This window comes from Drosophila gunungcola, unplaced genomic scaffold (genome assembly GCF_025200985.1).
Source record: "Drosophila gunungcola strain Sukarami unplaced genomic scaffold, Dgunungcola_SK_2 000016F, whole genome shotgun sequence".
NCBI lineage: Eukaryota > Metazoa > Arthropoda > Insecta > Diptera > Drosophilidae > Drosophila > Drosophila gunungcola.
In genome coordinates, this window is record NW_026453199.1 from 939,783 (window position 1) to 954,807 (window position 15,025).

Sequence of the window (15,025 nt, forward strand, 5' to 3'; positions counted from 1 at the left end):
CTCAACGAATATAAACAAAACTTATTCCCAAAAACAAGAGATAAAATCGAAAAAGTTCTTAACCACAGAATAGACAATAGAAAGGCAGGAACCAGAAACCCTTTCCCCCGACGATATTACACTGAGACATTCAACTCATGAGGTAAATGAGGTTAAAGGACTTACCTTTCTTAGCAAAAAATCACAAAAAATCCATTCATCTAAAATCAAACGGAAGATTAAAACAACATAATAAAACATTTTTCTTAATTTTAAAACACAAAAAAAAAAAATATAAAAAAAGGTATATGTGCTTCTATTCCTTTTTGAAAAAAAAAAAAAAAAACAAATTTATTATGTTCTCCTTTGAGAGACCGTTCCTTTGAGAACGAAAAACTTCTTTACTGAGAAAATATTTACGGGCCATTTCATAAAAAAACTCATAACAAAATAGCACAGAGCTCCCTTAGAGAATATCAAGTGACTCTCTATATATAATTTTTCTTAATAAAAATAAAACCATCAAAACATGACCCCAAACAAAAAGTAATAATAATAAGAAAAACAAAACATAACAAAATAACACAGAGCTCCTTGAGAGAATATCATATGACTATCTATAACAAAACTTAAAAAACAATAACTTAATACAAAAATATTTTACTTCTACCTACTTTTAGATTAATATCGGTATCAGCACGCCACTTGAACGTAAAGGTCTTAAACGATAACCTCAGCATATTGGAAATAAAATTAGTCGAAACTAGGATTATTAATGGACACAAAATAATGTTACACATCACAAATTTAAGATCACTTTAAGATAATTTAGACGCTTTCAATTAAACAATGAAAGCAACAGCAAATGATCCCGATACAGAAGAAACTATCGATATAATTAGACTCAAAAATCAGCAATTAAAAAAGAAAATTAGTGCCCTTATAACTAACAACGCGGATTAATAAACGGATTAGGTTCAGCAATAAAGTTATTCTCTGGCAATATGGACGCTCAAGATGCTATAGAAGTTGAAAATATTTTGTATTTTGAGAATAATTCATGTATTGTATGTATATGTATGAATGTCTGCATAAATAAATACAAAAATGTTGTTAAATCAAAAATAAATATATACAAAAATGTTGTTGAATAATAGTAATAGTATTTTGAAGTAAAATCTACGTCTTATAGCCTGGTTCCATTGCCGCATTAGTGGACTTTTTAAATATGCCTGATTCCATTGGCGCATTAGCATTTAACTAATGCTACTCCGACATGTGAGTGGCACGAGCAGCTGATCTGGGTTTGTTTACTTTTGCATTTTGGCAAATCCAAAAGAAATTAATTAAAATTAATGAACATGAATGAGTTTACTAAACTCCGTAATGCTCAGCAGGACATCTATAATGCGACCGAGGCATTTGCCAACTTGGACGACAAGGAAGAGAAGCTGATTGCGTTGTTATGACGGGTTTGCAATGGAGAAACCACAGTTTCCAAAAAGGGCTAGGATGCCCGTATATGTGGGAGTTATTTTATGCCAGAGATCCAGCAGTAATGCATTGTGGTACTGCAAGCAGAATTTACAGCGTGCGCTTTAATTTTCAGTCATTTTTATACAAAATAGATTTTATATTCAAAAGACACCAAAAATTGCGCCAACCTTGCATTTAGAAAACAGCTGTTGTAGTGTTGGTACGAACAAATATCGTTCAACATCGGTATTTTCCGGTATTTTTTCTAAAAATGTTCGGGGCGAATGGTTTTTAATCGCATTTAAAAATCGCATTTATTTTAAATGCGGCATTTAGCCTTATGGGATTCCCTGTGTAAATAAATGCGCATTAGGCTAAATGCGTTTTAATGCGCCAATGGAATCAGGCTATTACTTATACGTCCATCTATTTGCATATACAATACACAATACAATATTTAATAAGTGCAAAAATGTAGTTAACATTTAGAAGTGAAATTTACGTTTTATAGCCTGATTCCATTGGCGCATTAAAACGCATTTAGCCTAATGCGCATTTATTTACACAGGGAATCCCATAAGGCTAAATGCCGCATTTAAAATAAATGCGATTTTTTAATGCGAATAAAAACCATTCGCCCCGAACATTTTTAGAAAAAATACCGGAAAATACCGATGTTTAACGATATTTTGTCTGTGCCACCACTACATCAGCTGTTTTCTATATGCAAGGTTGGCGCAATTTTTGATGTCTTTTGAATATATAATCTATTTTGTATAAAAATGACTGAAAACTAAAACGCACGCTGCAAATTCTGCTCGCAGTACCACAATGCATTACTGCTGGATCTCTGGCATAAAATAACTCCCACATAAACGGGGATCCTAGCCCTTTTTGGAAACTGTGGTGGTCTCCATTGCAAACCCGTCATAACAACGCAATCAGCTTCTCTTCCTTGTCGTCCAAGTTGGCAAATGCCTCGGTCGCATTATAGATGTCCTGCTGAGCATTACAGAGTTTAGTAAACTCACTCATGTTCATTAATTTTGATTAATTTCTTTTGGATTTGCCAAAATGCAAAAGTAAACAAACCCAGATCAGCTGCTCGTGCCACTCACATGTCGGAGTAGCATTAGCTAAATGCTAATGCGCCAATGGAATCAGGCACATTTAAAAAGTCCACTAATGCGGCAATGGAATTAGGCTTTTACTTATAAAGTCATCTATTTACGTATACAATATCTACACCCACACATATATAAATAATACTTTGAATTAAATTAATAAAAACGGTTTTTATTTTAATATAAAGTGGAGTTTTATTGTCTTTATAGTTTGATTCCCAATTTTGAACTGATTTTTTTCTTATAACTTTAGCTTTTAGGCTCTAGCAGCGAAAGTGGACTTCGATCAGAAGATTTCGATTGGTTGAAATGGTGGCCTGATAAATGGGTTGCTCTCATGCTGGACTCTTTGTTTAAAAGTTTATAATTTGTTCATGTCTGCTGTCGTCGGTAAAAGCGTGTGAAATGTTTATAACAGGCGTGGGACATGTTTATTTCTAATGTTATGTCTGATGATGTAAGTTGAGATGGTTAAAACTATAATTATTAATATTGTGAATACAATCCACTTGTAAACTGTTTCTTGTTTTTCTTGATAACGAATTTATTTATATATTTATTTATTTCGCCAACGGTTTTCATTTCTTAACTGGCTATTTATATATACTTAACATTATTCTTACGCACTAACATTGAAAAAAATTATCAATCAATTGAATTTAATCAAAGATCAGACTTGCTTGAAAAATAATTAAGTCGTATTGGTTCATATAATTTTACATTCATGCTAGATAATATAATTTTATATTCGTTAATAATCTTTGAAGTAGTACATTTTATGTTTCTTACTTCTAAAGTGCATTGTCTTAATTGTATTAAGTTGTTTCGCTGTATTATTTTGTTGAATATTTCGCATTCTTGTTTAATATGTGTTTTGCTTAAATTATGTATATGTTACAATATATTTCATAGATTCACTCTCTGATACAAATGTGTGATGACAATTATCCAATTGATTAGTAAGAAAGTGAGAGATACAGTGATCAGTGATTATAAATTACAAATAAAAAACATTGTGTTTACCAGTTACAAAATATTTAAAGTTATTATTTATGTCAATTTGTGTTGTTATCTGTGTATTTTATAGTTTTGTACTTTTGGGTTTCTTTAACTTAAGTTGGTATATGAACTAAAATAAAAGTGTCTGGCTACTTACCCAAGCTGAAGTTTTGATTGATAAAAGTTTTTCGTCTTTGTCATCCAATTAAATATTAAATATTCCTATTCTTGTTAATTGTAATCCCATTTGTAAATTATCAATATAGTTAAGGAAAATGTTTAATAATTATCTAGCAAGAAAGGAAGTAAACTTCGGCAAGCCGAAGTTTATCTACCCTTGCAGTTATTGCAAAAATTAAATGTTCTTGAAAACATTAAAATTATCATTTACTTGCGTATATGTTTAAAAACATTGAAGCTATGATGATTTTCAGCTCAATTATTCGATAGTTCCTATGGCAGCTTTATGATATCGTTTTCCGATTTTAATATAAAAGCGTAATTCTGAACTGTCAAAATATTAAAAAGTCAAGAAACTTTAAAAAAAAAAATAGAAAATAAAAAAATAAATTTTTTAAAAACATGTTTTTAAAATTTTTTTTATTGTATAAATTGTTAGCCGGCTTGAGGTCAGGATATTGAAAAAAACACAAAATTATTTCAATTTTGGTAATGTTGTCAATATATTTCGGTTGCTCTTCGGCAACCGTCTTCAGGACAACTATAAAATAATTACAACGATTTTAATATTTTTAACAAACAGAAAACAATTTACATTTGACACACATTTAATTTACACGTCTGCGTCCGGTGACGTGGAGTTGTTAACTAATTTTTTTTTCTTTCCCTAGTAAGTGTCTATATAAATAAGCGCAATTGTCAGTGTCCGTCTTGTAGTTCATCCGTATGTCTGTGGGTGTTTTTATGATGTGTAGCATTTCTATGGTGAATCGTTTGGCATAGTGTTGTTCTTGTGATAAAATACTCGCCTCTTCGAAGTTCGGTGAGTGATTACTCTTCGCACAGTGGGACATGAGTGCTGTTTTTTGCGCGCTCGTATGATGTCTAGCTTTGAAGTCCGATTTATGTTGTGCTAGTCTAGTTTTTAGTTTAGATTTTGTTGTTCCTATATATATCATGTTGCATATTTCGTTGTTGTTGCCGTTGCACGGTATTTTATATATTACGTCTTTTTTGTCAATTTCATTTATCTTTGATTTTGTTCTGTTGTATATAGATTTTAATGTGTGGTCCGGTTTATGTGCAATACTTATGTTTTCTTTGTCGTAGCATTCCGATTTCGCTACACGTTCGGATAATGCCGGGACGTATGTAATTGAAATATATTTTTTGTTTTTATTGTTTTTAACGCTATTTTGTTTTATTGTTTTGTGTTCCGATAATAATGTTTTTATTATGTGTTTTGGGAAATCATTGTCTGTCAACATTGATTTTATCTCCTGGGTCGTCTCTTCGTGGTAATCCGTCCGGACGCAATTGGTTTCTTGTACCATTTTAATTTTAATCGATTTCCACGTCTAATTATCACTGAGTCCAAATAAGGTAATTGGTCGTTTTCCATTGTAAATTTTATATTATTATTTTTTTTTTTTTTTTTTTTTTGTTTCTAACGTGTTGTCTAGGAGAGTGTCCATTACAATATCTGCAATGACCGGCGAGGCTGGCGATCTTATAGGCATTCCTTTTAATTGTGTGTACAAATTGTTTTCAAATTTAAATATCTGTTTTCTTGAATACAAAATTTTATTATGTCCATAAATATTGTTTGCGGTATTTTACTGTGTTTTTGTATTATTGTCCATTTGTTTTTAATTATATCCAGGGCTATATCTGTCGGTATACTCGGAAATAATGAAATTACGTCAAATGAAATTAATCTTTCATCGTCGCCAATATATGTGTTGTTGATTTTTTCTTTGAATACTTCTGAATTTTTTATGTTGTATTTGGAGTCTATTGTTATGTTTTTTAATATGTCAAATATGTATTTGCATAGTGAATAGGATGGTGATCCGATGGAGGAGCAGATTGGTTGTAGAGGGGTTCCTTCTTTATGAATTTTGGGTAGTCCATATATTCGTGGTGGTAAAGCTGTGGTGGTTGTCAACTTATTTCTTTCGATAATTGAGATAAGTTCCATTTTAAATAGTTTGTCCACTATTTCGTTATTTTTTGTTTGTAGTCTAGAGGTGGGGTCTTTCCTTAATGTCCTGTATGTGTTCATATCCTTTAATATGTCCTTCATTTTTTGGTTGTAGTCATCTTTGTTTATAGCTACCGTCTTGTTACCTTTGTCTGAGGTCAATATTAAAATGTCGTCATTTTCTTTAAGAAATCTCCTTGTTTGTCCCACTGTGTCTAGTATTGCACGATCAAATGCACTTTCTTTGTTTGATGTTTTGTGGTATTTGATAAGCAAAGAGAATTGGGTTCGCGCCTCTTCTTGTTTCTCTTTGTCAATAATAGTTTTGAGGATTTCCTCTCCGTCCGCAATGTATTTTAAGAGAGGGAATTTCTTCTTCTCTATTGGGAGCTCGAACTTTGGACCCTTCGCCAAAAGTGATTTTATTGCTGGCGGGAATTCGGTGTCCGTTTTGTTTACAAACCAATCAGCTGTTTTTTTGTTGTCTGTTAGAACTTTGCTCCGTTCCATCTGCAGTCTTTCTAGTTTCCTTATTTGTCTCATCTTGGTTGTTTTTGTTAGTTTTTTGGTAATGTTCTGCTCGCTCTCCATAAATGATGTGAAGTCGTTCGGGTCTAATTGTTTCTGTAATATCGTTCTCTTATCCTCTCTCTTTTGATTAGTCTTTTTTGTATATGATGTTTGTGTTTGATTAGCAAGCTTAATATTTTCATATGGTAGTAATGTGTGTGTTTGTCCAGTAATTTGTTTATGTCAAAATGTATATCCTTATCGTCTGTAAACAATTTGTGGCTCCTAGTGCTGTCTTTTATGAATTTGGGTATTATTTTTGTCTTCCTACATTTTAAAAGAAATTTAATGTTTGTATTTAATTTGGTTAGTTTAGTTGACTTTGGAAAGGTCGCCAAATCCAACTATAAATTTTTTATTGTTTTTATGGGAGCTTTATGTTAGAGTCGTCAGATTTTGATGAAATTTAAACCGTAATTCTGAAATATTTAACCATTACTAAATGTCAAAAAACTAAAAAAAAAAATTAAAAACAGCCAAGTTATAATTTTTTTTTAAATTTTTTTCCGATAGTTCCTATGGAAGCCATATGCTATAGTCCGATCCGGCTCGTTCTGACTTATATACTACCTGCAATAGAATCTGCAATTTTTGGGAAAGTTTCATACAGATAGCTTTAAAACTAAGAGACGAATTTGCGTTGAAACGGACGGACAGACGGACGGACAGAAGGACAGACGGACTAGATCGACTCTCCTAGTCATGCTGATTAAAAATATATATACTTTATAGGGTCGGAAATGTACACCTTCACTGCGTTGCAAACTTCTGACTAAAATTATACAACCCTCTGCAAGGGTATATAAATGTGTAATGCATCCATTTCTTCTTCATCTTTTACAAGACTTTTCATGTCTTCGGATTGTCTATTTATTATTGTAACTATTTCATTAAAATCTTTATTTTCAATTACTTGATCTTGTACATTTTCTAATTTATCCTCTAATTCTTTTTATCGTCTGCTGTTAATGTTCCAAATAAGTATTTATAAGCAGTTCCTACAATATTAATTAATCCACGTTTTTGTCTTTTTTTAGAAATAATTCCCTTGATTTCCTGTTTTAGTTGTTTTAGTGCTAAGGCAATATCTGGTATGTAATTAAACATGTTTTTGTATTTCATAAAGACCTGATGTTTCCAATACTTTTGTTTGATTATTCTGTATCATATTATGTTCGTAATTTAAAGGTTTTTTACAATCTCTGTGCTCAGAAGTAAATAACCGTTATTTGAAGTAATATGTGTAATACTAACTTGTTGAGCTGTTGTCGATGTTACTTTCGTCCACGTCATTATCATGATCAAACCGTCAAACCCCTCGCAAAAGTAAATATTGACATATATTGTATTAACCATAAATAAATTCTAACTATAATCAACCAGTTTTCCCGTTTCGCTACTGCTAATACACTGGAAGCATGAAGCAGCATACACGTAATCAGAGCATTATAGAACTTCTTTAGCACTCACGGTATTACCAAGAAAATAGTTTGTGATCAAGCAGCAGAATTTTCGTCAATGATTTTCAAAGACTTTTGTGACCACTATAACATAAACCTTCATACCACATCCTTCTCAACACTTACAGAAATATATAGGATTATTTTAGGTGAGAAAAAGGCAAATAAAATGTCAATAGATCACGACGAACTACTGTGTGAGAACCTCATTACTTACAATAACTCAATTCACTCTGCTGTTATGGACCTGTGTGGTCCTGCGTGAGTCGGGCTGCCCCAGCTAGCTCGATTTTCCAGGGCCGTGGTTCCTTTACCCTGCCCTCTCACACAACAACAGAAAACGTTGGATTCTCATGTCCTACGTTACGCAACACTCTATGCTGCACCGTAATTTTTGAACTTAAATGTCAATTAACAAACAAACAAAAAAAATACACAAACATCAGTCTTTTTAAACCTACACACATTTGGCAATTCTTTGGGTTCCTCCTGCTGAACTGGAGGTCACCTGCTCATCCATCCCGACCATGCAGACTGCCTTGAGCAACATACTTGCAGCTGCCCCAAATACATTTGTTTACCTTTATTTATTCCTTTTTCTTTTTTATTGCACCATTATATACCCCTTTTACTAATATCCCCCCTCTCCAATTAATTTATCTTTACTCCATGCTCATCTTTCTTATTTCCCTTTAATAATTATTATTTACTAGTTTTTTTTTTACAAACCTTTTGTGGACCCCAGTGCACGTTATCGGGTTTCCCAAAATTTATATACTCCTCGACCCTGACCTACCGTAAGAGCTCTTAAGGTTGTTTATTCTTTCTTTACCAGGGGGTAAAAAAAAATGTAATTGTATATGTAGGAGATAGGGGGTTTGGTTCGTCTGCCATTATGGAATTATATTTTTCAGCGCAGCGAGTCGCAATGGTTTCTCTGCACGAGCGTCTGTTCCGTTTCGCAGGCTTTCTTGAACTGCCTTCCCCTCGCTCATTATTCTCTACCTCTCATTGCGCCACGCTCAGTAGGGATTTCGCTCTCCTTCCCCACCGCGCTCTCATTCAAAAGCTTCTCTCTTCCTTATTTCTTTTTAACTTCGTTTATTCAAAACACTCAGAGACTTACAAATAATATTTCTTCATTATATTTCAAATTAATCTCCGACACGGCCTTCCTGACCTTAACACGACCTCGTGTTACTTAGTTTCACTTAAGATTGGCATTAAACTTAATTTTTCATTAATTTCTAGTACACCACTTGACTTCTTTTCTTATGATACTTAACTCAAATTTCAACACAAATTTTCTTACACTCCTCGTGTCTTCAAATGTTAGTTTGTCGGGATAACCTTTCACAATTTCTCTTAGAGTACAAGCTCTCTTCCGCACAAACTGAACAATTTGGAAATCAACTTTACATTCCATCAGACATTAGCTTAGCAGGATAACCTTATACATGACATCAAGAGTACAAGCTCTCTTCCGCTCAAGCTCAATCGTACACCGCTATCTTCTGCATAAACTCAACCATTTGGATACCAATTTCAAATCATCAAATGTTAGTTCAGCAGGCTATTCACATTACAATTAGAGTACACCGCTCTCTTCTGCATAAACTCAACCATTTGAATACCAATTTCCTCATACCACAGTCTGACCATAACCAAAACTTAAACTTAGTCTTTGTATGTGATTCTACTTGTGCCTCTCTTAGGTCTTATTGGTTTGTCTCTCTCGCCATCGTCAAACTCTTCAATCAACTCAATAGCCTCCCGCTCATCAGGTAGACTGCGTACACTATCATGTGGATACTTATACATCCGCTTTGTAGTTAATGACTTCAACAAATATCGATCACCATCAAGCAATTCTACAATAACAACTGGTCCTTTAAATTTTGGATCTAATTTAGTTTGGTGTCGCTCTTCACTTTTTAATAAAACATGATCGCCAACCTTATGTTTTACAACTCGGGCATGCTTCTTATCAACTCTTTCTTTTTCGTACATTGCATTCTTATCAATGTTGTTTTTAGCATTTTCTCTAGCTTTTTCGAGATCTATTCGCATGTCTTCATTGATGGTCAGCATTCCCATTGGCCTCGCCTCTTTCCCTATCAACAATTCCAAAGCACTATGTTTAGTCACTCGGTTTGTAGTGCAATTTATTGCTAATTGAATTTCGCCTAACGCCTCCTGCCACGAACGCTCGCTAGTCTCCACCGCCGTTAACATGCCTTTGAGAACACTCATCACCCGCTCTACCTGCCCATTTGCTCTGCTTGCACCTGTCGCTATCACATGTAAATCTATTTTATTCGTGGAACAAAACTTACGAAACTCGCTACTTGTGAAGCATCTTCCCTGATCAGCTATAATCCTGCTGGGAACACCAAATATCGATATCGCGGACTTCACAGACTTTATGCAACTTGCAGTATCTAAATTCCATGTATGGTACAAGTAGACAAACTTTGTGAATGCGTCGATTTGAACAATGATATATTCCTTCTCGTCCTTTTTTCCACTTAATTTACCACTTATGTCGATATGTAAAGTATGCCATTGTATCTCGACTTTGGGTATGGGGTGCAATCCTAATTGTGTTTTACCTGACGCTGATTTCGACAATTTACACGTCACGCAATTTCCAACAAACTTTCTAACATATTTCGACATGTTCTCAAACCAGTACTGTTCGTAGACCTTATCTAGAGTTTTTTGCCAGCCTAAATGCATTATAGCTTCGTGAATGCAATTAATAACAGACCATCTGAACGCCCCTCGGAACAACGGGCAAACATCGAGTCTTGCCATTTCTTTGAATATTGCGATGCAACAAACTTTTTCTAATTTCGTAGGTGTTTGCTAGCTCTTTCTGCATTTCGTCACTATTCAATTCGGTCATAATTCTGGATATATTTTGATCACGCTGCTGTTCAGATACAAGCCAGTTGTGAGTGATAGTTGCCAAGTCAACTCGTACTTCCACAACTTTGCTTGCATTTGCCTGCGCAACAACTTCGACGGGATTTCGTGATAAGCAATCGACATGAGCCATTTGGCTCCCCTTTCTGTACTCTATCTGAAATTCGAAGGGCTGCATGAATGACCACCATCGATGCACCCACGGGGTTAATACTGCTTTTTCACGACTCGCTCTGATGGAATTACAATCTGTATAAACGGTGAATTTTCTACCGCTTAGGTAATGCCGGAAGTGTTTGATAGCATTATACACCGCCAATGTTTCGAGCTCGTATGAGTGGTATTTGGATTCTGCCAAAGTGGTGCATTTACTGTAGTATTCGACTACCCTACGTTTGCCGTCCACCTTGTGTATTAACATAGCGCCATACCCATTAGCGCTTGCATCCGTGTGCAATTCGACTGGAAACTTGGGATCGAATATAATCAACACAGGGTCACTATTTAGCACCTTAATGATTTTTTGACGAATTTCCTCATGCTGCTCTTTCCACTCGAATGCATTTGACTTTGAAGTTAATTGATTTAGTGGCTTCATTACTTCTGAAAATCTAGGTACGAATTGCCTGAAATAGGATGATAATCCTATAAACTGTCTAATCTGTGTGACTGAAGCTGGTTTAGGTAGTTGAGTTAGTTAGTTAGTGCTTGGATTGTTCGAGGGTTGGGTTTTAGCTCACCGTCCCTTATTAGAAATCCTAAGTATTCTATCTCTGTGTGTAGAAACTGACATTTCTTTACATTGAAAGAAAACCCCGACTTTGATAACACGCTCAACACTGCCTCTAATCTTTCGAATGCTTCATCTGTGGAATTTGAAACAATTAGCACATCATCGATATAGACTACTGCATAAGTATTGACTAAATCCCCCAAGGCTCGAACTATGGCGCGCTGAAAGACCGATGAGGCGTTCTTCAGTCCAAACGGCATTGCTAGAAATTCGTATTGACCCTCCGGAGTCACGAATGCAGTTCTTTCAACGGAATCGGGGTGAACAGGCACCTGGTAAAAGCCACTGGCCATGTCTAAGCTAAAAAAATATTTTCCACCTCGCAGGCGATCAATCTGGTCTGCGATTAATGGTAAGGGGTACCTATCTGACACAGTGTTAGCGTTTAGTTCACGATAATCGATGCATAGTCTGTCACTCCCGTCTTTCTTTTTGACTAGTAACATTGGGCTAGCGAACGGAGAACTGCTAGGTCGTATTACATTTGCTTCTAACATTTGGTGAATTTTGTCCCTAACTATCTGCTTCTCATTTTCGCTAAGGCGATACGGTCGCCTTTGAACCGTTTTGTTTCTATCCAGCAAACGGATTTCCAATGAACCCGTAGTTACACGCCTACTTGGGATACCATCTATGAAGAACATGGAATATTTGGTCAATATGTCGTTTAGCTTTGACTTATCACTATCAATTAAATCTGTATTAACATTATTTTTATAGTCAATCTTATTTAATGTGTTATCGTCAATTACCGATAATACCGTTTGAGTTCTATAAATATCAAATTTATCACTTTCTAACATTACTCCAAAGCCAAGTTGAAAAATGTCTTGTCCAATTATCATATCATATTTGAGACACTTATTACCTACTACGTGGAACAACAATTCGAAATTAAATTCTGAAATTTGTACGGTAGACAGAATTTGCATGGTGCTCTTGACAATATTGTCGCCAATGCCTCTTAAAACTACCAAATTATGACATCTTTTGCCGCCTAGCTTCTCGCCTGTTGTTTCTTTTACCAACGAGCATTCGGAACCCGAATCAAAGAAAAATGGAAACCGCTCACCGAATTGTATTGCAGTTCCGTTAGGCTGAAGAACCGCGCACATGTCTACTCTTCTCTCGCTGCTTTTACTCGCTGCTGCTGGTCCCTTCGTGCACACTGATGCGATGTGTCCAACGTTGCCGCACTTAAAACATGTCACAGTTGATCTCTCTCATCATCGTTGATCTACCGTTGCCATGGCCTGCTCTTGTCTCGTTCCTCTCTTCTGCTTTCCTCCTGCGACACTCTATTGCTTTGTGCCCCAGCTTTCCGCAACTATGGCATCTAATCGGCGTTTGCATTTTAAACCTCTTCTTCTCGGGGCCCATGTCAATTCCAGAGAATTCAGAATTTCTGACGAACGAATGCGCTTTGAGTTGTTGTTGTAACTCCGCTCTTGTCTTTATGTTTGTTGTAAACACTAAGCGCTGCAGTCTGGAATCAATTTGCGACGAATGTGCCAGAACCAACGATATAGCAATTTCTTCGTGTGTCATCGCTTTCCACTTGGTTAATAAAGATGTAACCATTCGGCTGGAGTACACTGATAGGCATTCGTTGGGGCTTGGGCGTCCCTTCAGCATGTTTAGCAATAATGCCGCCGGCGTCTCGTTGCCTTCATAGCGCTCCATGAACAATTCCTTGAATTGCGCCCAGCTCATTCCGGCGAAGCATATTTGTGATAGCCACTGCGATGCACTACCGAGCAACGACTTGCTGAGTGTCATTACCAAAGATGCACCTTCTTGCTGATGTTCACATGAAATCATGCTAGCCGTTTTGCACCATGCTGCTGCGTCGGCGTCAGCAGCTTCGGGGTTGAACGTTGGTAGCACTGCCGAGACAGGGCGCGTGCTAGGCGCCGGCGTTAATTGTGCTGCTTTCAAAAGTTCCGTAATCACTCTATTTTGCGATTCCAGAAGCGTGCGCCAGCTGTTCTCCGAATTGTCTTGTAGGGGTGGTGATCCCACTTCTGATTTAGGAGATAAGGGGTTTGGTTCGTCTGCCATTATGGAATTATATTTTTCAGCGCAGCGAGTCGCAATGGTTTCTCTGCACGAGCGTCTGTTCCGTTTCGCAGGCTTTCTTGAACTGCCTTCCCCTCGCTCATTATTCTCTACCTCTCATTGCGCCACGCTCAGTAGGGATTTCGCTCTCCTTCCCCACCGCGCTCTCATTCAAAAGCTTCTCTCTTCCTTATTTCTTTTTAACTTCGTTTATTCAATACACTCAGAGACTTACAAATAATATTTCTTCATTATATTTCAAATTAATCTCCGACATATACGCAAAGAAAAACTGAATTTATATTACTCCGGGCTCACTTGGGCCACTCATGGATTTATACAAATAAAAATATAAATAAAAATAAAAAAAAAACATACAAATAAACCAAACAATTTGACAATATTTAAATATAAATAATAGTAGTAGATGTAAGGATAATGCATGTAGACAGTATATATTCAAATGTAAATAAGAAAAATATATAAATATGTATATATTATGGCGGTCTGCTCTTAACAAATTTGAAAATAAAAAAGTTAAATTTTTAAAAACATTTTTTTAAAATATTTTTTATTGTTTTTATGGGAGCTTTATTCTATAGTCGTCCGATATTGATGAAATTTAAACCGTAATTCTGAAATATTTAACCATTACTATATCTCGAAGAACCAAAAAAAAAAAAATTAAAAAACAGCAAAGTTATAATTTTTTTAAATTTATTTTTATGATAGTTCCTATGGGAGCTGTAAGCTAACCGTGATACTGAAATATTTAACCATTACTATATCTCGAAGAACTAAAAAAAAATAAAAAACAGAAAAGTTATATATTATTTTATTTATTTTTCCGATTGTTCCTATGGGAGCTATATGCTATAGTCGTCCGATCCGGCTCGTTCCGACTTATATACTACCTGCAATAGAAAGACAACTTTTGGGAAAGTTTCGTGCAGATGGCTTTAAAACTGAGAGACTAGTTTGCGTAGAAACGGACGGACAGACGGACGGACAGACGGACGGACAGACGGAAATGGCTAGATCAACTCTCTTAGTGTTGCTTATCAAGAATATACATACTTTTTTAGGGTCGGGAATGTCTCCTTCACTGCGTTGCAAACTTCTGACTGAAATTATAAAATCCTCTGCAAGGGTATATAAATGTGTAATGCATCCATTTCTTCTTCATCTTTTACAAGACTTTTCATGTCTTCGGATTGTCTATTTATTATTGTAACTATTTCATTAAAATCTTTATTTTCAATTACTTGATCTTGTACATTTTCTAATTTATCCTCTAATTCTTTTTATCGTCTTCTGTTAATGCTCCAAATAAGTATTTATAAGCAGTTCCTACAATTTTAATTAATCCTCGCTTTTGTCTTTGTTTAGAAATAATTCCCTTGATTTTCTGTTTTAGTTGTTTTAGTGCTTATTTGAAGTAACATGTGTTGTCGATGTTACTTTCGTCATGATC

The 15,025-nt window shown here is 35.3% G+C and overlaps 1 protein-coding gene across 1 annotated transcript; it reads right to left on the reverse strand.

The window, feature by feature from the left end:
* Positions 1–11,418: 11,418 nt before the first annotated feature.
* On the reverse strand, positions 11,419–13,784 carry LOC128263692 (uncharacterized). Its single transcript, XM_052998783.1, has one exon. The coding sequence runs from the start codon at positions 13,552–13,554 to the stop codon at positions 12,691–12,693; it is 864 nt and encodes a 287-aa protein (XP_052854743.1). The 5' UTR covers positions 13,555–13,784; the 3' UTR covers positions 11,419–12,690.
* Positions 13,785–15,025: the final 1,241 nt, after the last annotated feature.

Excerpts from the sequence above, each read along its gene's own strand:
- LOC128263692 (XM_052998783.1), bottom strand. The coding sequence starts at position 13,554 with ATGGCAGACGAACCAAACCCCTTATCTCCTAAATCAGAAGTGGGATCA.